Source organism: Scomber japonicus, chromosome 14 (genome assembly GCF_027409825.1).
Source record: "Scomber japonicus isolate fScoJap1 chromosome 14, fScoJap1.pri, whole genome shotgun sequence".
NCBI classification, from domain to species: domain Eukaryota; kingdom Metazoa; phylum Chordata; class Actinopteri; order Scombriformes; family Scombridae; genus Scomber; species Scomber japonicus.
The window spans coordinates 23,181,514-23,207,698 of NC_070591.1; the positions used below are offsets into that span (position 1 = coordinate 23,181,514).

The 26,185-nt window shown below is 46.0% G+C and overlaps 1 protein-coding gene across 2 annotated transcripts in view; it reads left to right on the forward strand.

The window, feature by feature from the left end:
* The first annotated feature begins 255 nt into the window (after positions 1-255).
* jag1b (jagged canonical Notch ligand 1b) overlaps positions 256-26,185 on the forward strand; it is a 28,203-nt gene continuing 2,273 nt past the window's right edge. For both annotated transcript variants that reach the window (XM_053332558.1, XM_053332559.1), the window contains exons 1-23: positions 256-623; positions 910-1,215; positions 8,918-8,969; positions 11,562-11,813; positions 12,360-12,420; positions 14,743-14,873; positions 14,984-15,103; positions 16,928-17,041; positions 17,158-17,271; positions 17,406-17,519; positions 18,028-18,074; positions 18,644-18,817; positions 19,278-19,428; positions 20,426-20,590; positions 20,764-20,877; positions 21,036-21,149; positions 21,306-21,419; positions 21,831-21,947; positions 22,768-22,795; positions 23,221-23,306; positions 23,885-23,998; positions 24,092-24,201; positions 25,518-25,757. In XM_053332558.1, coding sequence (XP_053188533.1) covers positions 567-623; positions 910-1,215; positions 8,918-8,969; positions 11,562-11,813; positions 12,360-12,420; positions 14,743-14,873; positions 14,984-15,103; positions 16,928-17,041; positions 17,158-17,271; positions 17,406-17,519; positions 18,028-18,074; positions 18,644-18,817; positions 19,278-19,428; positions 20,426-20,590; positions 20,764-20,877; positions 21,036-21,149; positions 21,306-21,419; positions 21,831-21,947; positions 22,768-22,795; positions 23,221-23,306; positions 23,885-23,998; positions 24,092-24,201; positions 25,518-25,757 — 2,895 coding nt within the window. In that variant the 5' untranslated portion in view covers positions 256-566. The remainder of the gene's footprint in view (positions 624-909; positions 1,216-8,917; positions 8,970-11,561; positions 11,814-12,359; positions 12,421-14,742; positions 14,874-14,983; positions 15,104-16,927; positions 17,042-17,157; positions 17,272-17,405; positions 17,520-18,027; positions 18,075-18,643; positions 18,818-19,277; positions 19,429-20,425; positions 20,591-20,763; positions 20,878-21,035; positions 21,150-21,305; positions 21,420-21,830; positions 21,948-22,767; positions 22,796-23,220; positions 23,307-23,884; positions 23,999-24,091; positions 24,202-25,517; positions 25,758-26,185) is intronic.

Below are 26,185 nucleotides of genomic sequence, written 5' to 3' on the forward strand. Positions count from 1 at the left end.
TTATGTTTAGGTTTGCGGTTGTGATGACTTATGATTATCAATATGGCTGCAGGTCACAGTTTATTTCCACTTTTACTTTCCACCACATCAGTGCCAAAGAGTCCTCAGAAGCAGTCTTGAGTGTATGATTATCCTCCTGATGTGAAAGGGGCGGACCCTGTGCGCTCTGCTCATGAATATGGAGGATGTGGGCTCCACACAGACACTCCCCTCCCTGTTGAACTTGTGCAGCCAGCTCCACTTCGGACCAGTCAGTCAGTCAGTCAGTCAGCAGTGGGCTCGGCTGCCGCATGGCTACTGTGTAAACTTTCTTCAACAACAAAGTGGAAACTGTCTGATAACGAAAAAGACGAGCGAGACGCCTGGGCAGATATTTGCGGGACATACACGAGGAAGAAGACGAGATCTTGTGTGAATCGGGAACCTGTGCTCTGCTGATCAGAAGTGTCGACCCCCACCTCCCCCCCCCCCCCCTCACTCGTGCATGTTTAAACCAGAGGAGAGCTCTGGTGCCGTGTGTCGGCCAGAAGACTAGTACAAACGAGTGGCAACAGCAGTCCGGAGGCATGATTTTGAGACGGGGCTCAGTCGTTGTTGCCTTTTTGCTCTGCTTTCTCGCGAAGGTACGTGGATTTATACATCTGGGGTGTTGGGACTGTGGAGGAAAAAAAAAAAAAGGGGGGGTCACTCAGTTCAGCGGTGTGGATGCGATCGTATTTATTATTCTGATGATCTGATCATATGCACGGATTCGCTAATAATACAAACAAGATAGCGCAGCTGTGAGACTAACATACAGATGCAGGGGGGGGCAAAAACAAAGCGTGTTTAATGCACTTTTTCTTTTAATACGATGATGAGGGTACGTTGTGTTTTCCATTGCATTCACTGTGTTCTTGTCTTCAACAGGTGTCAGAGGGATCGGGACAATTCGAGTTGCAAATCTTATCGATGCACAATGTGAACGGAGAGCTGTTGAACGGCATGTGCTGCGACGGCACACGGAACACGGCGGATAGAAAATGCACACGGGACGAGTGCGATGCGTTTTTTAGAGTTTGCTTGAAGGAATACCAGTCGAGAGTTTCTGCTGCGGGGCCCTGCAGCTTCGGAATGGGATCTACGCCTGTCCTCGGAGGGAATACCTTTTCTTTCAAGAGCTCTGTGAGGAATGACAAATCGCGGATAATATTACCCTTCAGTTTTGCCTGGCCGGTGAGTTGGAGACTTATAAAAAAAAAAAAGCAAACAAACTTTCTGTGCTTCCCGCCGTGCTTCTTCAAACGAAAAAAAAAAGTGTGTGTGTGTGTGGGGAAGGGGAAGGGGGCTGGTGGTGGTGGAGGTGGAGGGTGTTTGCAAGGCAATTCTGCGCAATTACTGTCCGTCACTCATTCACCCTCCTCTAAAAAAAGTTGGATAGAAAGCACAACAAACACAAGCTGATTTTCTCTTTGGGTAATTAGCTCCAGTGTGAATTCTCTCTCCTCCCATTATCTGCGCCAATTAACCAGGTGCAGGTATTTTTCTCCCATCAGGCCCAGCATTGTCTTTTTTTTTTTTTTTTTTCTCCTGTCTAAATATTGTTAAGGGGTTTTAAAACTTAGGTTGCATGATGTCAGGTAAACCATAAAGGTAAAAAGTCTCAGAATTTGGCTTAAGGGCACACCCATGCTGTGAGAAGTAAAGAAAAAGTAGGTAAACTATGACCTACAGATCACTTTAACCTGCAGATGGCCATCAATTTGATCTTTACACCCCCCCCCCCCCCCCCCTCTCTAAACACAATCACTATCTAGCATCATTTACTTGATGCTTGGTACTTTTTAAAAATCTTTTACAGCGCCTTCTTGATATGTGCCTCCATAAATATTTTCCCTCAGCCTGGTTGAATTCTACAAATTATAAAAAAAAAAAAAAAAAAAAAAAAAGCCTTGATCCTACAGAGTTCTCCCCTCCTCTGCCTCTCTCTCTGGCAGCTGGTCATGTTGCTCAGTACAGTGAAAACCCACTTTCTGGTTTCCTCAAGTGTCAGCTCTTCTTCATAGAGTAAATAAATGGGCCTGACAGGCCTGTGGGAGTGTTGTAGGTCTGTGTGAGAGATGATTTGCCATGCTGGAGCACATTTCGATGTAGTGAGAAAAAAAACAAGGTCTCCTCCGCACAGACTGACTGGCCCCACAGCTTGGCCCGCAAAAAACTCCTCCGCTGTGCCTGATGGGTGAAAGGCACTGTCCTGTTGGTATGTGTGTGTGTCCAATTACACACAGGCTATTTTTATCTCAATCTTGATGGAAGTTTGTAATTTGGAGCATTGTGTTGCCCCCCCCCCCCCCCCCCCCCCCCCACACACACACACACACACACAGCCAGAATAAGTGAAAGAAGTGGGAAAATCATGCCTGTTGTACATTTTTCTGCTGTTCACTCAGTGGTTTCCAGCAGAGCAGAACAGATAATTTAGGTTTGTGTTTTCTCTGATCTGATAGCCAGTTAAACAATGTTCTCAGCGTGGTAGCATGCAATTTGATATCGTCTGTATTTTTATGTGCTCTCAACTGCTGCATCGCACCTTCTTTTTTTTTTTTTTTTTTTTAAAGACAAAGGTTTCTGTTTATACTCACACTATAGCAACACTAAGTTGGCATGGACGCTCAGTGCCAGATTAGTTTCATCTTACTGGTTGGAAATCATTCCCTTTTTGAAAACAGCACATGTTGACATTGAAATGAAACCTGGTACCATTTCAAGTTTCAGGACTCTTTTTGCTCATATTGCTTTTGTCCAGAGGCCTACATGTCCTAAAATTTGTTGTCCTCAAAGACCAAATGGAGGATGTTCTTGTAGTGTTCAGAGTTTATTGTCTGTGGACTGTGTAGAAAATAGTTTCAATGGTTTGGCAGCATTGCCATTTTGTGGTTTCATCTCTGTGCAGTAAGTGGTTCAGTTAAGCAATCTCAGGTTTCGATAAATGTATCATAACATAACTCTGCTGTAGAAAAGAGGGGTTGGGAGCACACTGGCTCCTGAGGTTTTGGGAAGAACAGAGCCTGCTCGTTAGATTCTCTCATCCTTCACTTCAAGTGCTTTACTTCAGTGCACATTAACAATTGTCAGGTTAGGTATGATATCACTCTTTGTCCTTTTCATCAGTTGATTGGCTGCTGTGGACAGATGGCAGTGTGGTGCAATTGGGTTGTTGGGTACTCTGAGTTCATGAAGCTTTTTTTTTTATTTTTTTCTCTCTCTCTCTCTCTCTCTCTCCCCCCTTTTCTCTTCATCCTCTCTTGTGAGCTGCATGAAGTTGGCCTCTTGTCCAGGCTAAGGGCTTTGTTTAAGTCACGCTCGGTTGGACCCCAGGCATTTCATCGCTTTAACCTTGCCACCCACAGTAACTGCTGCACTTAATGAGGCTACACACATGTGCTTAGATCAGGTAGGGGACGAGAGCCGGCCCCGTCCAGCTGAATGCCGTCGGCTGGACATCTTTAACATGAAGCGCATCTGTGGTGCTTTTAGAGTCCCCTGTATGGATTCACCGTTTTTTGCTTCATGCTTTTATTCCAAGTGTGGGCCCAGCTACCCGGGCCCTCACAGTGTATCAAGCAGGGACAATAGTGTGCCCTCAGTGACTACAGTGAGGATTACAGAGAATAATAGAGGCAGTGCAGCTGTAATGCCAGTGCAGGGCAAGCAACAGGAAGCAGTTGTGGTAGACTCAGCAGTGATGAAGTTGGCTCTCTCAGGCAAACTGTGACCTTGCCTCTGTGGCCAATTCAGCACATTGACCCATGTTACACCTAAGCCCAGTAGATACAATGAAAGAGAAGACCTGTTTTTAATTGGATTGCTCCTAATGATTTAGATTGGGCTCATTCCAAGCAACTTCTTCCAGATTCTCCTTCTTCTTGAGCAATCTGTTATCTTTTCATTTCAATCCATAATTGTTTTTTGGAGCGCCTTTTTTTAATTACACTCAAATTTTGATGTGATTATGCCCATATAGCATAATTGTCGCCCCCCCCCCCCCCCCCCTCCTCAGACCTGCGACACGCTGACCAACCTGATCAATTTGTTGACAAGTCAGAAGAGTCTGAGAACCAGGGATCAGGTGAGTCGTAAAACAATAGTCGGCTCAGCCTGGAGGGTAAGCGCTGCTGGCAGCTGCAAGAGTAATGACATGTTTGTTTTATGCAGTCTGCTCTGATGTGGCAGTTAAGTGCAAATTGCTCAAGTGAAAGAGTGAAAAGGAGTATGTTCGTTCTTTTTTTTTTTCCTCCCTCTCTCTCTCCCTCCTTCTGTTTTCCTTTTTTAACAAGGAACCTTTTTTTTAAGCATACTTGCAGTGTTGTGTCAGTATGTCGTTACATAATCTTATCAGTGGCTTCAAGCTGTATGGAATCACGACCCCCCCCCCCCCCCCCCCGCATTGACAACAACGTTTTAATTGGGATCACCTGTTGCCCCTGTTTTTGTTTCCTCTAAATGCTTAGTGACCCATCTAAAAAAGACAGATGACTGGCTGCTTGTTTAGTTAAATGGCTGATAAGACTTTTTTTTTTTTTTTTTTTTCCCCAGTCCCAGCTTCGTGTTTTGATCTTGTTTGACTTGTGAAGGATCCAAAATCTGTTTGCTGTGTCTTTTTTTGTTTTAGTTGGCGAGAGGTGTGATTCTCTTGGCGGAGGTAGGGTGAGGTCCTGTCGTAGCCCAACTGACGTACCTTTTTACAGGATATTTAATAAGCTGTTGATTGTACAACAGCCCTAACTCTTGTTTTGATTTAAAAAAAAAAAAAGAAAAGAAAAAGAAAAGTATAAGCCCTTTGGCAAACAATGCATTCTTTTTCCTCCCCAATCCATCAGTGCAGTGTTTTTGGCTTTTGAAGGCGATTAGCGGAGGTGTGTTTTCACGACTGAGCTGCGAGTGTAATGGCAAACAGGGTGTGCTACTTAGCAGTCCCAATCATTGGTTAGATTGCAGGTTGATACTCTTGAAGTGATTGACTCAGGAAAACTGATACAGAAGGTCAACATCCCTTTGAGTAGACTGTTTACATTTCCTCTGTGCCGAGCATAGGCCGAGACTAGCCCCATCTGTTGTGCCTTGCCTTTATTTAGACCTTTGGCTGTTGCTTTTGTGAGACATACCTTTTTTGTATTTTGCTAGATTACCTTGGAATGGTACATTAGATGGCTCCATTTTCAGTCATGGGCAGGACGTAAGCCTTGTCTCTGTGTGTGTGTGTGTGTGTGTGTGTGTGTGTGTGGAAAATTCCCCTAGTGAGAGGATTCAGTAGTGTTCTTTGGCAAGTCGGTGTGATCCGAACTGGAATGATCTTTATCACTTATGTTGCTTGTCTGTTGGACAGTGTCTGCTTGGCCAGGGAAGATAAGAAGACATATGGCCACACTTATTGCACTTGGACGTGTGTGTGTGTGTGTGTGTGTGCGTGCATGTGTGTAAAAGAGAGAGAGAGAGAGTGTGTGAGTGAGAGAGTGAGAGCTCTGTAGTTCAAAGAGAAGTTGTGAGTCAGCTGGGAGCCTGGGAAAAGTGAACCTGGCAGTGGCAGACGGTTCCAAGCTGATAACCGCCGAGGAGTTATGGAGTGTTAGCGAACGGGTAGTCAGGCGGTATCTCACTTTTTTTTTTTTTTCTGGAAGCAGTTATTTACTCCGGAGCTAAACGTCCCCAATAATGGTGAGGCTGCTCAAGGGGGGGGGGGGTGCCACATTGTATCACGATGATATCGGCATATTTAATTCATATGGCGATAATGGCAATATACCAACACGCAAAACAACAAGCGTGGCCGAAAGCGAAAGTAACACTGAGGGGGTCGGCTCCAGAAAAAGGGGGAGCGACTTCAGCAGCGTGGAAGTGGTTTGGTTAGAAAAGAGCAGATGGACAACAAACCATGGTAGTATGTAAGAAATGCCAAAAAGACTATCTATAAAAAAACAACTCAAACAATAAGGAAAGTCAAAATACCCCCAAATAGTTGACAGGATAACACAATCCTCTAGATCTTCAGCTGTAGTTTTAGTTGATTGCAACTCAGTGATACAGCAACAAGTGAAAAGCCCCATTTTTATGTTCCACTAATGATCAATCAGCGGTGATGACGTTGATCACATTGCCGCAATAGCTTCTAAGTTGAGGCAAGTCTTAATAGCACACGGTGTGGGTGTGTTGCCATGTAGCAGATTTACCAGTTACGCCAATCCTGCGAATTATCCTTTTTAAACTTTTAGGCTCCTTGACAACAGGCAACCTCAAAGGTAATAATGATTTTCTTCCCCCTCCCCCTCCCCCTTCCCCCGCTCCCCCCTCATCAATTTCAACCTGGACACAATGAGATGTTTCATCATGAGGCAGGTGAAGCAAGATCAGGGATGTTTTCGGTTGGCAGGAATCCATCGTTGCACCGAAAGTAACCGCCTGTAAAATAATAATATGCTTCCAAAGCCAGTTTAAAAAAAAAAAAAAAAAAGGTTGATTGTTTGAGAGGTTATTGAAGGGTGATTTCTGTTGTAGTGAATACAAGTTCTTATGCAAGATTTTTTTTTTCTCTCCACCTACTTACGCCTTCTTATATATGTCATTCCTACATCATTTTTATTTCACAATCATGACTAATATTCAGATTTTACAAGCCAGACGATACTGTCAGACTTTGCGTGTGTCCAGCGATGGCGCGGTGCTGTCCAGTTCCTGTTTTTTTAGCATGAACTCATCACATTTACTGCACTGTGTCACATATGTGGGATTTATTTTGGATGACCCTACCCAAATGCAAAAAAAAATGCTTTTTAAAGTCCTGTGTGGATAGAGAAGTGGGGTGAGAGGTCTGTTAGAATGATGTGTTCAAGTGCAGTTGTACAGACTGGAAAATTACTCCCCTAATGGGAAATGAACGCAAAAGCTCCTCTCAAGTGTTGGCTAAGTGTGAACACATGAGGTGAAAAGCAATAACATGATACAGCTTAATGCTTGAAGAGGAGCCAGAGGACTCCTGTTAGTGTTAATATAGCTAGCTTTGTAGGTTGGGGTAGTAGTAGTAGTATTGAATGATTAGGTATCACATTACCACTGAGTCACTTACTCGAGTTCTGTGTCAAAATGATTGCAACCATTTGTGAGTCAGAACATACAGTAAAAGACAGTGTTGCTGATGAGCTCCGTGTTTCAAACAATCGGAGCTCTGATTACAGTGAAATGTTGGCACAGGATGAGACAGATGTGTTCCTCTGGAAGATGGAAAGTTGAACGTCTGACAAAACAAGGTAAAGCCATGAAGAAGAAGAAGAAGAAGAAAAAAGAAAAAAGAAAAGAAAGAAGGCTCAGGAGTGAGTCATAGCTTTTTGCTTTCTGTGGGAAGTGAACAGGGGTTTTCCTTCAAGCAGGTTTGTTTACCATGAAGTCATCACAGCAAAAAAAGCAGAAGGAGAGGAGAGAGAAAAAAAAAAAAAAAAAAAAAAAAGGGCCGGAGTGGCAATTTTAGAATCTCTGAAATGCCTCCGAGCAGCGCCGTAAGGGGCGAGCGCGCGTGTGCGAATGTAACAAGTAGGTGTTTTCTACTGGATGCTCCAGCAGTGTAAGTGGATTACACTTTCTCACAACCACATACTTTCTCTCTGACTCGGTCGTGCACGCTCGCAGGCACATTGTTCGTCTCCCCCATGACTGTGGCACAGGGCAGTGTGAATGTGTAAGCTGATATTGGTGTGAGCGCTACCGACCCCGAATCAGACAAAGCGTTTCAGGAGTGCTGAAATCAAGACAGGCCCTCCAGAGTGTAGCACTCTTTCAGTCTCTCTCTCTCTCTTTCTCTCTATCCCCGCTGTCTCTCCTTTCCTACAACCCCCCCCCCCCCTCCGCCCCCTTCTGCCTCACCATCCGTCACATACACTTCTACTTTTTTTTTCTTTCTTTCTGCATTTTTTTTCTTTCTGTCTTGTCAAATCTGGATCACTCACAGCATTCACAGCACTCTGTTAGAGGTCCATAAATTAGCAAGAAATTGAAAATCCCATATACATTGCAAAACAGCACGGACTTGTGTGCTTTCTCAGAATACTGGAAATCATCCACTGGCTGCTCTCGCCACATTTTATAAACATGTGGAGAACTGTGTTTGGGGGAAAAATGGTTTCTAAAGTGAGCAAGGTTACCGTGGCTGAGATGAAGACATATTTTTGGCATTGCAGGGTGAAGTATCCTTTTCGGAGTGCTATTTTTTTTTTTTTATTCTTTTCAATTTTTTTTTTAAATTTTGACTCATTCTAATCATTACTCAAGAGTCTGTCCTGTGTAGCCCAGCTCGGTGTGGGTGGTGTTTTCGGTGCATCAGACACCCTCCTGCTGGGTGGGTGTCCAGCTAGACCAGACCACTTTGCCCATTTGTCTGTCATCCTAATCATCACAACACAGAGCGCTCCACCACTGCAAGCTTATCCTCTCTTAATCAGATAAGCTAGACTGTTGTTATATGTCCCAGTAGCAGTAATAGTAGCAGGTCTCATCGTTAAGTCAACGAGCGGGAGGTGAAGCTGCAAAGTTGTGCTGGCAGAGCTCCTGAAGTCATGAGAAACCTCGAGAGAGAAACAAAAAAACATTGATGTGATTTATTCCCCCCATCCCCCCCGAGGCTTTAATACAGAAACCAATAAATGAAAATATAATTAAAGGAAAATAAACTTCTAAATGTTGTTTATGCTTTAGTTAATTATAATGTCAAACTTGACTGACTACAAATGAATGGATGTATTCATAAAAACCCTGTGTGGAAAAATAGTTTGCACGACACAAGGGTGTCAGAGGTTGTGTGGTTGGCTGCTTAGTAATGTCTCTTTTTTTTTTTTTTTTTTTTCATGATCCTGATCTTGGTTAACTGGTCTCATCTCTGTCTTGTCTTCCTCAGAGGTCCTACACTTTGATAGTGGAAGCCTTGGACTTCAACAATGAAACCAATGGTGAGTATTTGTTCTCTCTCTTTTCTTGTCTCTCTCTCTCTCTTTTTGCCTCCTATCCCCCTCTCCCTCACTGCAGCGTCTGGGAGGAGTCGTGCTGAAGGTCAGAAAAGGAAGTTTATCCTTCCTGAACCCCAACCCCCCCTGCCCTCTTCCACATACTCCACTTGGGTGTGCATGTGTGTCTTTAAAGAAGAAAGTGTGTTGACAGGTGCCTGTAAGGAAGGAGAAGAAGAAGTAACGGGGATAGGGTCGACTAGGGGGGGCTGTAGACAGAGAGAAGGATATGTGGCGAGGTAGAGAGGGGGCCACGCTGCGCGCCCCCCCCTATGAAAATGTTTTCATTTGGCCGATGACTGATGGCAGGTGCTGCCAGCCAGGGTTGGGGTCACACTGTCTCACTGTCACTGAGGCGTGAAACACAGAGTTCATCCGGCCGCTCAGCCCGTCGCTGCGACCAGCCAGCAGTCACAATGCGAGGGGGGAGGTGGAGGGGCGGGTGGGGGGGGGCGGTAGAGCGGCTGAAGCCTATGAGATATACTGTTCTACTGTAAGTTAAAGTTACCTCTGGCAAAGGTGCTCCACACACTGAGATCAGGCCTCTTTTTTTTTCTTTTTTTTTTTGTAGTGTACTTAAAGACTGCGGGTGTTTCTCATGAATGTGGGGAGAAGACTGTGGCAGCGTGCTGAATATAAACTCTGGTTGCCAGGTTTTGGTTTCTGCCATTAACTATCCTGACATTCCAGCTGGGGTCGGTGGTCAGATCGGGGGGACGGCACGGTGATTCCAGCTGTGGGCGGGCCTCGTCCTCATGCTTGTTTATGCAGGTTTATGAGGTCAACAAGGTTTCGGTCTTTTCTGCTGTATTTGCCGCTCCCCAGAGAGCTATTAGGGCATCAGTGTGAAAAGCCCCCTGAATGTACACACTCAATGCTGGTTAAGCCCCTCTGAGCTCCGGCAGCCTAGCTCGCTTCATGTTAGCTTCATGTGGCTGTGACTAGCCTAACGGATAGAAATGCCAACTTGTTCCTATTCAAATAAAAAAAAAAGATGAGTTTTTTTAGTTTGACGCCTCCAGGATTACAAGCATGAGTTTTCTGATTTCAGATTCTTACTCAAGAGGATTTTGTGTGAAGTATCTGAAAAACAAACTTTTCCCCTTTTTAAAAGTTTGGATTTTCTCCTATATGAAATTAATTTTATGCTGGAATGCAGCCTTTCTAAGCTTTATAAAGCTTGTGTGATGATTTATGTTTAGCTCCAAAGCCAGGCAGCAGGTAGCGAGGATGTGCTACTCCTGACACTGCAGGCCAGCGGTCGGTAGAGAAATGCCACACAGCTGAGCTCTGGATTCCAGACCGCTGCGAAATGTTACTGGGCACTGTGATTTCAGTACCCACTCAGCTACCCCCCCCCCCCTCCCCTCTCTCCCCTTCCAACCCCTCCTATACACACCACAGAACAGTAAATAAATGACAGCATGCCATCCCCCCTGCCCCCATTCAGCGGCATTGCATCATACTACACAGAGGAGCAGTTCAACCCAGCGGTCAGCCACCTCTGTTCATGCGAGCGCACTAAATAACCACTGTGACACATTTTTCATTCTCTCCCAGGTGGAAGATTTAGATATCAGGTAGCGAGGGTTACATATGCGAGCGAGCGGCAGGTCGTGTACGCATGTGTACAGTGTAGCGTCTGCAGACTAGGCTAAGCATGTTTGTTCACTTCCAGTGTATTTGCTCTGCGTGTGAAGCTCATTACAGCCCTTGGCTCTCAGGTTAAGTCCTTGCCCGCTTGACAGAGCCGTGACCTCGTCTTGTTTGACGTAGAAAAGAAAAAAAAAAACAGAGCGCAATGTAAGCCGTGCCTCTCTCTGTCAGAAGCAGAGATAGATACTTGTAAGCGTGTGTGTGTGTGTGTGAAAAACATGTCGAATCAAGACTGTTCTGACTGCTGTTTACAAGAATGTGTATGTGAGAAAATCAGGCTGGAAAAAAAAAAAAAAAAAAAAAGTGCTGATGGTACACTGGCAGGCTTCGTAGCACCGACTGTGGCATTGGTGTCCTAACGCTATAATTTATGGCGGCTGCGGTTCTGTCTTCGCCTGAGCAGATGCAGAGGACAGCATCTGAGACCAGTAATGTCCTCAAGCTGTAAACCTGAGAATCAGAAAAACCCAACCCGGGGTAGAGTTGGGAGAGAGAGCGTGAGAAAAAAAGCAGTTAAGAGTGCTCATTAAAGGCAGGCTTTTTCCTTTTTTTTTTTTTTTTTTTTTTTTTTTTCTTTCCTGCATTTCCTCCTCGTATTTTTCTTCCTCTCCAGCACACATAGTTGCTTTAATTACATATAATCTGCTATCTAAGAGATCTTCTGCAATTTGTGTCAGGATTCTTAGGCCATTTTTTATGTTTCCCACTGTGTAATGAATGCCGGTAAACATCGCAACTTCAGTGTTTCTACGCTCGCTTTTCCCATTTCTATTCTCTCCCCCGGCTCCAACCTTTTTAAAGAATGCCGACTGAAATTAAATGGTTTAACAAGAGGCCCTCGCAGTCAGTGTTGATGGTGTTGAATTTGTTTTTTATGTGCAGACGGGAGGTTGATAGAGAAAGCCTCTCACTCCGGCATGATCAACCCCAGCCTGCATTGGCAGAAGCTGACTCACAACGGCCCCGTAGCACAGTTCGAATACCAGATCCGAGTCAGCTGTGACGAGCACTACTACGGCTTCGGCTGCAACAAGTTCTGTCGGCCCAGGGACGAGTTCTTCGGGCATTACACGTGCGACTACAACGGAAACAAGACGTGTCTGGAAGGCTGGTCCGGACCTGACTGCAACACAGGTGAGCGGAAATGGCGAATACGCAAGGCGAGCGGGTGACATCACTCTGGGGGAAAAAAACGGAAAGAGCGCTCAAGGCAGCAGCTTGAGACAGTCGGATTAGTATTTAGACTGTGAATGACTCTTCTAAAACTAGCAGCCAGACTGTAATCTGTGATTCATGCTGATACACTGTCTGCTGCATTGTTGGCATTGAATGGGAGACTTTGTTTCTGAACTCTTACTCTGCCCCCATCCCCAACCCCATCCCCACCCACTACCACCCATTTTCCTCTTCAATTCAAATGATCTTTTCATTGCATCCATGACCAGAAATAAACTTTTATCCCCCCCAGTAATCAGCCTTATGTAGCGAGCCATTTGTGAATCATATCTTATGATGTCGGGGCAAGCTCGGCTGTTTGTTCTTGCAGGCTGAAATGCCATAGCGGGTACTAATTATATAATTTATAGCTATAATTAAAATGTGTAACAAAAAAAAACTAAGAAGCTAAATTTGAATCTAGCTAGCAGGCAGTTTTAAACACTTTTCTTCTTCCTCTTCTAGCTATATGCCGACAAGGCTGCAGCACCGAACACGGATCATGTAAGGAGCCAGGTGGATGCAAGTAAGTGACCGAGGGCCGCCCTGTATGATTTATTAGTCTTGTATCAATGTTTTGACTGTGTTTTTACTATGTGAAACGTCAAACATGGGTTTGTCCAAGTGCCTGTACTTATTATGGAGGCCCGTGCCAGAAGCCTGTGGTGTGGATCATTCAGATATGTAGGGATTTCTGTCCAAGCGCCAATTCTGTCATGGCATGGATCTTTTCTCGTACGTGCTCCAGTTTTCGGCCAAGAGACTATCTATACCAAGGCTTTAGCAAAAGACACAGACTTGAGCTGCTTGTAAATCTCTCGCGGGGGCTTTGGACCGGAGCTGCCAGTCTGAGGAAACTGGCCAAGACTCCGCGTTGGAAACCTATGTGTTTCCCTCTAATGAGGCGAGCGTTATCAGTCAAATCGTGTGTAACATTCGGATGAGCTTTAAAGTGTATTGTTTGTGTAGCTAATGGCTTCCTAATGCTGTTTATGCACACAGCTAGAGGAAAAGCCCAGACGCAGATGGATATCAGAGCCGGAGCATTGTGTGTGTGCAGTAACAGTTTTTTGTATCTCATCCTCATCCTGGAGGAGGCCCCGCACTGCCTCACTCTTCCCAGAGCTCAGGCATCGGTTGCTTTCTTAGTTGTCTGATTTGGCTGTAAATCAAGCACAAAGACGATCAGGTTTGTTCATTTTCTGCACAAGAGCTTTGTTGTTTTTCCCATGCTTTTGACATCATCAGGTTTCTTGTAAGTGCTTGTGTGGCCACTGGCAGAACAAGAGGGTTGAATCGCTTTAGTCTCTGCACAGGTGTGGCTATATATAAAGCTCTGGGTTTAACTCTGTTTGTACACACTCTGCCAACAAACCCTCCAAGCAAGCTCGACTACTGTTGTAGAGAGTAAGTAGTTTCCCATCGTTGAGTTCAGGGAGTTAAACAACAGCAGTACATAGCAACACTGGCTGCAGGCTAGGGCAGCCTCCTTGTCACTAACTTTATGTCAGCACAGTCACAGCTAATGACGCTCCGTGGGAATTTTTTGTTTGTTAATGATAGTCTAAGCCAGCTCTCGTTGATTCTAATAGAGTAATAACAGTGTACCTGTGAGTGACTAGAGAACTGGTTTGAAGAAGCTTTAACTGCAAAAAAAGATTCTTGAAAGAGTTCTGCATTCATGTAGAGGATTAAAATCTTAATGTGCATCAGCAGCGCCGCACAATGTAATGTCTCATTCCCCGGTAATTTGGCTGTGTAATAACTGTAAATAATTTGGGATCCTGCTGAGGAATCTTGCTCCGCTTCTCATGGAGAGGATTAGCACACTTTTTAAGAATAGCCTCTCTAATCACAGACTGAAGTTTACTTAACCACCGCGTTTATTTTTACAGTCCGTCCGTTTCTCGGGGCTAATCAGCGCGCCGCTGCCCCAGAGGGACACTGTGTTTCCTGTCGCTCGGCTCCATAGCAGCAACTTGTATCGCCAATTCGCCACCTTTTAAAGAGCCTGACTTTATCAGTAGGGCTGGATTGCAGTCTTAATTATGGAGCCCAGGAGGGGAAAAAGGGCAGCATTATCAGTGTAATTATGGACCTGGACATTTCAGCGGTCAGCAGACTTGAGTTCCCCTCCTTTGGTCCTGGGGCACAAGCCTGACTCCTTACTCATGGGAACCAGGATGAGCAACTCTGTAACAGCAGAAAAGGAGGGCTGAACACTCCTCTCGGCAATGATGTCGCTATTGCCAAGCCACAGGCACAGTGTTGTTAAAGAGAGCGTCTGGCCACATGCTAATGTTAGCCGTGCTAACGGTCCCATTGGAGCTGTAATTTAGTGTTTTGGGGGTTTTTTTCTGTTTAGTAAAATGCTAAATACTCCTCTGTTTCCCTGTCCCCAAGTATTGTATAAAAGCTGTTGCATAAACACTCTGCTACTTAAGATTAATTTGTGGTCTTTTAAGACGCAGCCCAGTTGTGAGGGTGGGAATACTGCCTCTTTGTTTGTTTCATTTGTGCAGCTCCATGCAGTTTATGCTAATGTGTAGTTCATTAAGTTCAGATTATCGCTGTATTGCCTCTGAAGGAATTTGGGATAAACAAAAGATTAAGATATTAGCATTTTCAGATACCACAGGGATTATCTGACCGTGCTGTGATTGTTTTGAATATGCCTGAATGTCCTGCATGTGTTGCTGTGGTGTGTGTGTGTATATGTGTGTGTGTGCGTGTGTGCGTGTGTGCGTGTGTGTGTGTGTGTGTTTAAGTGTATAGGTGGGCTGATAATTATTTTTATTTGATGTCCCCTTTCTGAGGCTGATCGCATGGCTCTGTGTGTGTCTTGCAGGTGTCTGTATGGCTGGCAAGGCCAATATTGTGACAAGTGCATCCCTCACCCTGGCTGTGTACATGGCACCTGTGTAGAACCCTGGCAGTGCCTGTGCGACACCAACTGGGGCGGCCATCTTTGCGATAAAGGTTAATTGCCTCATCCTATTTCAGTTTCGGTCGCTGTAGGAGCGGCTCATGTTGTCTCAAAACAAACTAAAGCCCTGTGAAACACTCCTCCCCCCCTCCTCCTCCTCCAGATCTGAACTACTGTGGCACTCACCAGCCATGCCTGAACGGAGGGACGTGTATCAACACAGGACCTGACAAGTACCAGTGCACTTGTGCTGAGGGCTACTCTGGAGCCACCTGTGAGAGAGGTGAGTAATGATGCTCAGCAGATGACTTAGAATGATCACTAGTAGGCTTATAAAGAGCAGTAAAGCGACTGACACATTAAGTTCAGTGCATTCACACGGGGACTACTACCCAGCCTGTGGAAAACAGTTGGATAATGTCTCGTGTGGCTCTGGAGGGAGCTCTCGAAAGTCTGAGAAAATAACTGTGATGATGTCATCGGGTAATCTTGAGCTTCAAACTTTATTCATTATTATGATTAATTTTTACCATAAAGCCTGTGTTATGAACTGTGGTTGTGGTGTTTTTTAAAGACACGGGCCTTAACCAGAAGTGAAGGGTCCAATGGAAGATGCTATCAAGCTGAATTGTGGGCAATTTAGGATCCAGTGTTTGTAGAGCTTGTCTCATAAGGGGGACTAAAAGTCAGGATATCTGACATTATTTTTGGCAAATTAAAAGTGAACCACCTTTTTTTTTTTTTAAGTCTTTTTTTATTTTTATTTGAAGTAAAAAAAAACTATCTACAAGTGAAATAAATCTCACAGGATTTCAAACTACTGCTCACAGTTATAATAAGTTGAAAAGTTCTGATCTCGATGAGCCTGCAGACTAAAGGTCAGAGGTGCCTTGAGTTTGTAATCAGAGGAGGTGGTAACTCAGCAATAATCTGTTTCCACTCCAGCACAAGTGGCCCCCAAGTCAGGTAATCCACCAGTTTGATGTTGAGGTGTGGGTGGGGGGGGGTGGGGGGAGGCAGTCGGCGGTCATCCCTTCGCTCCTCAGGCACTCCAGACTGATGGGTGTGGTGCTAAGGTTCAGCTGCTGCGAACACTTACCATGGAGATGATGGTTTTTTCCTCATTAAATCTGAGTCTTGCGGGGTGCTGACAGCTTAACTGCAGAGATGTCAGGAAACCGTGCCCTTCGTAACAGGAGGTCCGCAGACGAGGGGATACGTCAGGCTATTGTAGCAGGGGAGGCCCCAGGGTGCATCGCTGTATCCACCCCCCCCCCCCCCCCCCCCACCCCCCTTCGGCATACCAAGACCCGTCCGCTGATCACCTCCGACCGCCTAGTTATTCCCTGAGTGAATCATTCATTTTTGATTCATTTGGGACTCACTCATCCTTAATTCACCCATAAAGGAGAAGCTACAGGGCCGAGCCCCCACCCCTCCCCCCCTCCCCCTCCCTCCCTCGTCCTCCCGCCACTCTCTCATCTTGCGCCGCCACTCAGAAGAAGAATGGCGGGGAGTCAGAGGGAAGTCACGGTGCGTTGGTCAGGTCAGCTTAGCATGAAAGATGATTTCCTGGTGGTGTGGTCCGCCGGCCGGGTAATGAGAGTGAGACGGGTGGTGGGAGGGGTTTGAGTGGGGCTTTTGGGGGCAGGGGAGGAGGAGGAGGGTAGGTGATGAGGGTAGGTGATGGGTGAAGGAAGGAGTCGACCCCTGGGTGCGCTCTGTTGACAGGAAGGTCCGGGGTGGGAGGGAGGGAGTCACAAGCTGTAATGCATTTTTACATCTAATTTGTCTCCTTATGGATAAAGGGAGGGGGAGGGGGGTAGATCACATGATGTCACAGTGAGATATATATTTACATTGTAAGAGTAGTACAATGTAAATATCTGTTACGGCTGTTGCCAAAGAGAGCAGGTTTGTGCAAAACAGGATGAATTCAAGAGTGTCATAAATTTGAAAGATAAGAGTATCCAAGGGTGGAATTTCCCTTTTTTGAAATGAGTCACAGTGCTCTGTGTGTCTATGTGTGTATGTGTGTGTGTGTGTGTGTGTGTGTGTAACCTGTTTTCTAACACTGTCTTTTTTTTTTTTTTTTTCCCTTTTCTAGCGGAACACGCCTGTCTGTCCAATCCGTGCTCTAATGGAGGGAGCTGCTCCGAGACCAGTCAAGGCTACGAATGTCAGTGCGCATCCGGCTGGAGCGGCCCCTCCTGCACCATCAGTAAGATTACATTATACCCTTTTTTTTTTTTTTTTACTTTTTTTTTATGTTACGTGTCGACACCCTCCACAGGAAATATGTCATCGAATAACCAGCGGTTTACTTCTCCCACGCAGATATCGACGACTGCTCTCCAAACCCCTGTAACCATGGAGGTACCTGTCAGGATCTGGTCAACGGCTACAAGTGTCACTGTCCTTCACAGTGGACGGGGAAGACGTGTCTGATAGGTGGGTTAGGGTTAGCTTTTACCAACACTTCAATTCTGTCAACTGCACTTGTGAATGCCACCAACCGCCACCAACCGCCGCCCTCCCACCTCATCTCTCTCTCCCTCTCTCTCCCTCTCTCTCTCTCCCTCTAGATGCCAACGAATGTGACAGCAAGCCTTGTGTCAATGCCAACTCATGCCGCAACCTGATTGGCGGCTACTTCTGCGAGTGCGTCCCTGGTTGGACGGGCCAGAACTGCGACATCAGTGAGTAGAAGGCTGTCGGCCGCAGCTGTGGAGCGGGACACCTGTCCAGCTTATGCCCCCATTTTATTTTTTTAAATTTCCTTCTGTTCATTCAGCACAGCCCAAATTTATAAAAAAAACAGAACTCACTGCTATAAGACAAAGGCATAAAGCAAATAGTTGGACAAGTGCAGTGTAAATGAATCTGCTGTATGATTATTAGGCCTGTGTGTGGCCAAGGCTGTGGTGATTAGAGGTGGCTCAAAACAATCCCAGGACTGGTTTCGCTTGGCAGCAGTCAGGATTGCTCAATACCGTTGTTGCACTGATTCCGCAGCCACGGTTTCCAACTCTTGCAGAGCTCTCTCTCTCTCTCTCTGTCTTAGTCTCCACAATGTTTTTAAAGCCCCCCCCCTCCACCCTCTTGCATGGGAAACATAAAGCACAAAAGTAGTTTTCAAAGACAGACTATTTAGTAAAGCCTTTCAGAACGAATCCTCAGATTTGTTTTTTCCCTCCCCCTCCGCAGATATCAACGACTGCAAGGACCAGTGCCAGAATGGAGGAACTTGCAAGGTATGCTTCGTGTCAGGAGAACTTCTCTAGCTTTATCTGGTATTGCCGCTTTATTTGCCAGCTTATGTTTGTTTTTAGTGTGTCTCTTTTTTGTCGGAGCCCGGGACATTTACAGCGGTTATATAAATAGCTGCTGTAAATTGTTCACTCCAAACCAACTGTGGAATTGTTGTGGAATTCCTCTCTGAAATCAAATCTGAGGGGAGTGGGTTCAGAGGGGTTTCTAAGGGAGGGACACACAAGTTCCTTGACCACACTAGATTGAATTACCATAAACATTATTGTGTTGAGCCTGTGCCAGGAAAATGTGTTGAAATAATTGTGGAACTGTGATAATGTTCCTTCAAAGTTGTCGCTAACACCCCCCCTCCCCCCCCCAAAAAAACCAGTCCCTCTTCCACCCCCCCCCCCCCCCCCCCCACCCCCCTCGCTCTCAGCCTCACCCTTCATTCTGTTTCCCTGGTTTGACAGTTTTTGTTTGGACCCCACCCTGTCAAAGCAGTTAATCAAATTTGTGGCGAACATGAGGTTAACCCAGGTTTCTCTCCCTCTTTTTTCTCTCGCTCAAGGATTTGGTAAACAGCTATCGTTGCGTGTGCCCCCCTGGCTTTGCCGGCGAGCACTGCGAGAGGGACGTCGACGAGTGCTCGAGCTCGCCGTGTCTGAACGGCGGGCGCTGTCAGGACGAAGTGAACGGCTTCCAGTGCCTGTGTCTAGCTGGCTTCTCAGGAAACCTCTGCCAGGTGAGACACGTCTGCCACCCCTGTCCCTCACACAATTAAGCACCCATGCGTGCAATCCCCCCACGCCCCCCCCCGCTATCATTTAGCATCTTAAGCCTCTGTCTTGCTCCTCCTGCCCCCTTTCTGCCAGCATTGCTGTATCTTTGGGTTCGTTGTAAAGTTTTCCTGCCCCACCCTCTTAAATGGCTGTTGTTCCATAGTCCTCCTTTTTTAAAAGGGAGTGCTTTGTTGAAGCTGCTCCTGGCTACAGCGGGATACATTCCTCAGCGCTGAAGCCCAGACTCAGAGGACGGCTCCTATGTCTCTGCCTTGTTTTTCCCCTTCCTCCAAGTGCTGTGCGTGTGTTGTTTCCTGGCACAGCCTGTAGGGAGGATGCTGTGGGTTTTGCTCTGTTTAGTGTAGCAGAAACTATGTCAGCTATCAGGTTCACCGCTCTCTATTCAATACCTTTCTGCCCTAGCTGGATATCGATTACTGCTCGCCCAACCCGTGTCAGAATGGAGCGCCCTGCTTCAACCTGGCCACAGACTACTACTGCGCATGCCCCGAGGACTACGAGGGCAAAAACTGCTCTCACCTCAAAGACCACTGTCGCACCACCACGTGTAAAGGTATGTCTCCGGCCTCCAACAACCACAAGCTTTTTTCGCTCTTTGTCTTTTTCCAGAACGTTCCTGAAAGGTGATCTACGTAGCGTGCTGTAGCGAAATGCTGAATAAGCCCAGGTCCATTTACTTGAACACTTTGCCCGCTTTTTTTTCCCATGAGGGCAATACCTATATTTTAGTTTCGTGCACTGAAGTTTCTTGGCCTAGGTGAGCAAAATGTTCTTTTTTTTTTTTTTGAGTATAGCTCCCTTGATGAATGCCCCCCTCCATCTCCTCAGCAAAGCTTTTCCAATGATTCTCCCCTCCTCTGAGTTCCCTGAAAATCTGGCACAAGGCTGATAGCACTGTGTGTGTTCCTGGTAAAGACTTGGTGGGCTACCTCTTCTTTTTCCCCCTCAATGAATGTGCACATTTTTCTGTGTGTGTGTGCACAAGTGTGCGTGTGTAATTGAGTGAGTGGACCAACCACGGAGTCAGATAGCAGACGGTGAGATTCTCTCTGCTCTTGGCAAGAATCAAGTGATTACAGGGGAGCGAAATCACCCCGCTCTCCTAACCTGATCAGACAGGGGGAAAGGAAGGGATTTCAGTGTGGAGTGAACAGGATCACTCTGAATTGCTTATGAAAGCATAACAGCTTATCGCTGTTTCTCCTATCATTCAATTTTTTTTTAGTCAGATTCTTGCAGAGATACAGTTTTTCACTGGGGAAGGGAATTTTTATCTGACTAGTCAGCATTATCTATGAGGGCCCTGATGATCCCTTACTTAATCACTACTCACTCCTTTTCTCGGTCACTTGTTGGCTGTCTCAGCGTCGACTGGTCGACAGCTGCGTATCTCATTTAAATATCAGCTATAAACTAAACTCCCATCCCTCCATATCACTCACAAGACACAAACCGCATTTTATGATTTGGAATGAACAGTTTGTACTAACAGGCTGCATCAGTTGTTTCTCTCTAACAGCAACCGTCCCTGTGTTTCTCCCCCTCTGCAGTGATTGACAGCTGCACTGTTGCTGTAGCGTCTAACAGCACGCCGGGAGGAGAGCGCTACATTTCGTCAAATGTTTGTGGACCTCACGGCCGCTGCCGGAGCCAGGCTGGGGGCCAGTTCAGCTGCGAGTGCCAGGAGGGCTTCAGAGGGACCTACTGCCATGAGAGTAAGACCACAGTTTACACACACACACACACACACACACACACACACACACACACACACACACACACACACACACACACTAAAACAAGACGTTTGAGACCGAAACCCATTGCAAAACTAATCATGATATGTGAGATTGAGCTCTCTTGTCTTTTCCTTTTTGTTTTTTTGTAGACATCAACGACTGCGAGAGCAACCCATGTCGCAATGGGGGGACCTGCATCGACAAAGTCAGCGTGTATCAATGCATCTGCGGCGACGGCTGGGAGGGGGAACACTGTGAAATCAGTAAGTAGGACAGCATGCCCCGTGACTTCAAAAACAATGCCACACCTCACCCTCCACGTGACTGCTCAACCCATGTTTCGACATAAAAAGGTCTGTTTGATGATCAGCTCAATAAGCTGTGCATAAATCACACTCTCTCTCTCTGATGCCTCCACCAGACATCGATGACTGCAGCACCAACCCCTGTCATAATGGAGGGACATGTCGAGACCTGGTGACTGATTTCTTTTGCGAGTGCAAGAATGGCTGGAAGGGAAAGACGTGCCACTCCCGTAAGATCCATTCTTTTGTTTTTTCCACAACCGTGTAGTCTGTCTGTGCAGGCTCATGGTATGTGCTTATGGCTGTATATAATTACCCAATATTCTATACTGAGTGAGTGCACAGCTTAAGCAAATTTTAAGATTTAAATACCCTCCCCCCTCCAGGCGAAAGTCAGTGCGATGAAGCCACTTGCAACAACGGTGGCACCTGCCACGACGAGGGCGACACGTTCCAGTGCAAGTGTTCACCAGGGTGGGAAGGCACGACTTGTAACATAGGTGAGTCACACGGTCACGGCGGTTTGGATTGATGTTTCACCTTTACACCCGCACACGCTTCAAGAAGATCGCCTTGTGGGAGAGCACCATCTCTTGTATCAGATATTAATCAGATCTGTGAGATACGCAAGGTCCACAAACAGCTCTTATCCTTCTATCTGTCAACGTTTCTTCTGTCAGCGCTTACAGATATCCGCTTAAAACCCCCTGATTGCACTGACAGTACACTTCAAAGTCATGGAATGTAGATTCCCTCAGAGAAAAAATGGAAACCCGACCAAAAAAAGTCAAACCAACATGAGTCTCCTGTGACTGTTTAAGGTTTTGGAGCTCTGATTGCACTGATAATCCTCTTTATTGCTTGTGTTACTGCAAAAAAACTGAACTTCTCTGTTAAATTTTTCCTCGCAGCCAAGAACTCGAGTTGTCTTCCAAACCCGTGTGAGAATGGAGGTACCTGTGTGGTGACGGGGGAATCCTTCACCTGCGTCTGCAAGGAAGGCTGGGAGGGTCCCACATGCACGCAGAGTAAGTGCTCTTTAAGGGGGAGTGGTGGATGGGATAAAGTGGACAGTTATTACCATTTAATGATGATAAACTTCCTGCTAACTAGTGCAGAGGTGCAGTCCTGCATCTGATTTAAATCTTGACTTTTGTTCCTCTCCCATCCCCTCTTGATCTATACCTTTTTTCTTTATAAAAAAAAAAAAACACAAAAAAAATCTCTTTCCCCTCTCTCTCTCTGGCTGTTGCCCGCCACGAGAGGAGAAAAGAAGAGTAGGAGGAGGAGGGAGAAAGGGGGCTCAAACTGAGGAAAGTGGAGACAGATGTTTCTCCCCCTCGTCCAACACACACCCCTCTCTCTCTCTCTCTCACTCTCTCCCCTCTCGTCGTTGCATTCCTGTCCGAACAGTGACATGTCGGCTTGTTCTACAGCTCTCCTCCATTTCCCTGGCTTCCCTGCCCTGAGCGCATGTACTCCAAAACATGAATTCCCCCAACATTTGTAAAGGGAGGGAGAAACAGCCGGGGTGGGAATCTGGGTGTGGAGGTGTTGTCGGCGGTGGTGGGGGTGGGGGTGGGGGGGTTGTTAGCTGGAACTCATTTTGACGGCGAGAGCCGACTCGCTTGTTTGCTCTGTGTTGTTAATAAGGCAGAGTAACCAGGCGGCATGGCGTCCAGGGCCAGGCCCGACCGGCCCAACACGCCTATGCACACGCAAGCTCAGACATGCTCTTTGCTTTCATGTACACAAAACACTCATACATGAGAAAGAAAGAGAAAAAGGAAAACAACATACTCAAAACTTTCTGTCTCTCTCTCCCTGTCTTTTTATTATTTATTTCAGATACCAACGACTGCAGTCCCCACCCCTGGTAAGTGAAAGCCAAACATTTCCTGTATATTTAGACAGATGTAAACAGGGTGCTCCTCCTGTATGGTTTCTCACCTGGAGGCTTTCTCTAACTCTGCTGAGAACCAGGCATACACCCTTCCCTGTCATTCCTGGGATGCAATCAGCTAACTCTGCCTTTGTTGAACTCCCAGGCGCGACTGTATTTTAACCACACACCACTGGAGCTCACTCCCAAACCAATGCACACTTGTCCAATAAAAAGAACTAGTCGGATTGCATAAATTGCCTATGAGAAATGATCATTATAAGTTGAATGTTGAGAAAATGCCAGCCTGAAATAGATAAATGTGTGTCTGTAAAGAGGGGGAACAAAATGAAAATAGCCAGGGGGTACCCAGAGGGGTGAGTCTCATTCTCTCCCCCCCTTTTTTTTTTATTCTGCAGCTACAACAGCGGAACCTGCGTCGACGGGGATAACTGGTACCGCTGCGAGTGTGCCCCGGGCTTCGCGGGTCCAGACTGTCGGATCAGTGAGTATTAACCCTGACTCCCGCTCCTCCCTGATCCCTGGTTGAGCTGTCGGTTAGAGCAGGCCCGGGCCGCGGGAAGGTCTAGCCGGCCAATTATCTGTGCATTGGGCTGTAGGCCAGGCTGAGCCATGTCGGTGTCACTCCACCGGGCCCTGCTGCTGTCCCCGGGGGAAACCGGCTTAGCAGGCCAACAGCTAATCAGCCATGCTCTCTGACACTGATTACACAGATTGTTTTCCCTCTTAAAGGCTTTCAGATGGCCACATTCTTTCCCATTGCAAACCCTTTGTTCTGCTAAGTCCAGCCTTTAGCTCCTGCATACCTGCTAATGATGCTGCTTTTAATAAAGCTGCATGGGGCAAAAAAAGTCCAGGACTGATTTAAAGCAAGTTTGCTTGTTTTTTTATTAACTGGTTGTGTATGTGAATGTACTGTTCAAATGACACATGACCTGAGTGAATTTAGCCTAGGAATTATTTGTGTGCTGACTACTTAACCCAATATTTGTGCTGTCTGGCTGTGCTCTTTACTCTGTAAGGGAGCCATTTCTTACCTCCTACTCTTCCCCTCTGTGGCAGATATAAACGAGTGCCAGTCCTCTCCTTGTACTGTCGGCTCCACCTGTGTAGACGAGATCAATGGATATCGCTGCTTGTGCCCACCAGACAGGACTGGATCCCACTGTCAAGAAGGTATGAGCCTCCACTTTACAATAAAGGGCAAGTCCACGTAACAAACATACTATTTGTGACATATATCTAATGCTGCGGTTGTATTTAACACAGTCACAAGAAAACCATGCTCTGTTAACGGACACGCCACCCCTGATGGAGCCAAATGGGATGAAGACTGCAACACTTGCCACTGTTCCAATGGGAAAGTTGTGTGTACAAAGGTATGTCTATAAATATAAAGAAAATGGTAAATGGTAACACATGCTACGCAGCTGTACAGAGATGCATGCTTACAGTGGTAGAACTGTGCAATAGTTACAGACTCAAATATTGCGTGGGCGCCCGAGTCCCGAGAGAACTCAGGTAGGGCCATGTCGGGCCTCGACAACGCTCTGTGTGTCATGGGGTGGAGTTGGTTTAGGAGTGTCAAATTCTATACAGAGATGATGCAGTTTGTTTTGAGAAGAAACACAATGGCACTGTTAGAAATGGGTGTCGGATGCCAGTTTTGGATCTCCCGATGTCACACTTGGTGGAGATTCAGTTAAGATACAGTCGAGGCCTGAAGTTCTGCTATCGTTATCACGCTCGTCTAATCGTAAGGAGAACAATGGTGCGTCTCTGATACCGCTCCCCTCAGGAGGAAAATGCATCATCGGGTGAAAATGATCTAGGATTGTGAAGTATAAGCTAACCCTGTTCAAATATAGCCTGATAATGTCTGAAACATAGTCTGATGGGAAAAGCTGTGTGTTTATGCTGCACTTTTGATAACCGTATCTGGTGTAACAAAGAGTGGGATCTTTTATTTGCTCACAACCAAGGTACCAACCAAAATGCTGCTACTTGGGTAGAGGTGCTACGACAGGAACAGAATTAAACAACTATTTTGATTGTTGATGAATCATTTTCACTAATCCAAATGTTCTGATTCCCAAATATGATTATTTTCGGATATATTTTGGTTTATCTTTTATAGTAAACAAAATGTTTTTGGGGTTATGTAGTTGGTGCAAACAGAATAATGCATTAGAGGAAGTGACCTCGGGCTTTGGGGAAATAGTGATCAACATTTTTGGATATTTTATAGACCAATCAATGGTGAAAATAATAGTTAGTTGCAGCCTTACACCTGAAGTGCTGTCAAGTACCAATAGCTGCATTCCAGTTTCTGTCCATTAAAATGTGCTAAATTGCATGCTGATGCATTTAATAGTTATTTGTGAAATTTCACTCAAAACTACACAATGTCAATAAGAGGGTCAGGATCACTGGAGTCAGTAGGATAGTAGAGGACCATGAATATTTGTACAGTTGCATGGTAATCCATCCAATAGTTGAGTGAGATATATGTCAGCCTGGAACAAAGTGGTAGGCCAATCAACAGACATGCCAGGGGTTTTTCCAGAAAGTCAAGTTTAATATAATGTATTGAAAAAAGCTTTAAGTTACTCAATAATCATGCCCAGACTAGTACCTTTTACCGTATATCCCATGGTATATATCTTTATACTTATTCTGATATTCTTCTCTCCAGATGTGGTGTGGTCCTATGTCGTGCCACTTGGGTGCCAAAGGTCGAGGCGGGTGTCCTTCAGGCCAGAGCTGCATCCCCATCAAAGAGAGCCACTGCTTTGTGAAGCCCTGTCTCAGCCTGGGAGAGTGCTGGCGCTCCAACCCTCCCCCGGCTCCTACCAAATGCCACCCCAGCTCCAGTTACCAGGACAACAGCTGCGCCAACATCACCTTCACCTTCAACAAGGAGACCATGCCTCAAGTGAGTTACCTAGGCACTGAGAGATTGAATTAAAGGGTTTTGAGGTCATTTTTCATGCCTCTCTTACTCCGCCGCCCTTAATTGAATGGGAGCAGCAAAGTGTGAAAGATCAGGTTTTCAGAAGTGCTCAAGCATCCCTCCAGGGCAAAAAAGATTCCCAGTCAAGGACCATGAACAATTCGGTTATGTATTAAAAGTGTTCCAGGAAGAAAATAGTGGAGATATTTCTCTCTCTTCTCACTGTATCCAAGTTTTGATGTTCCTGAGAGTCAGGCACTTTCGACTCATGCCAATCCCCTCTTAACCCAACCGCACTGTAAGATTAATTTCAGGATCATAAGGATTTGAACTAAACAGGACCACTGGCGACTCTGTCACCACATAGGATCATCACTCGCCTGTTGCCTAACAAGCATGCGGCAGATAGT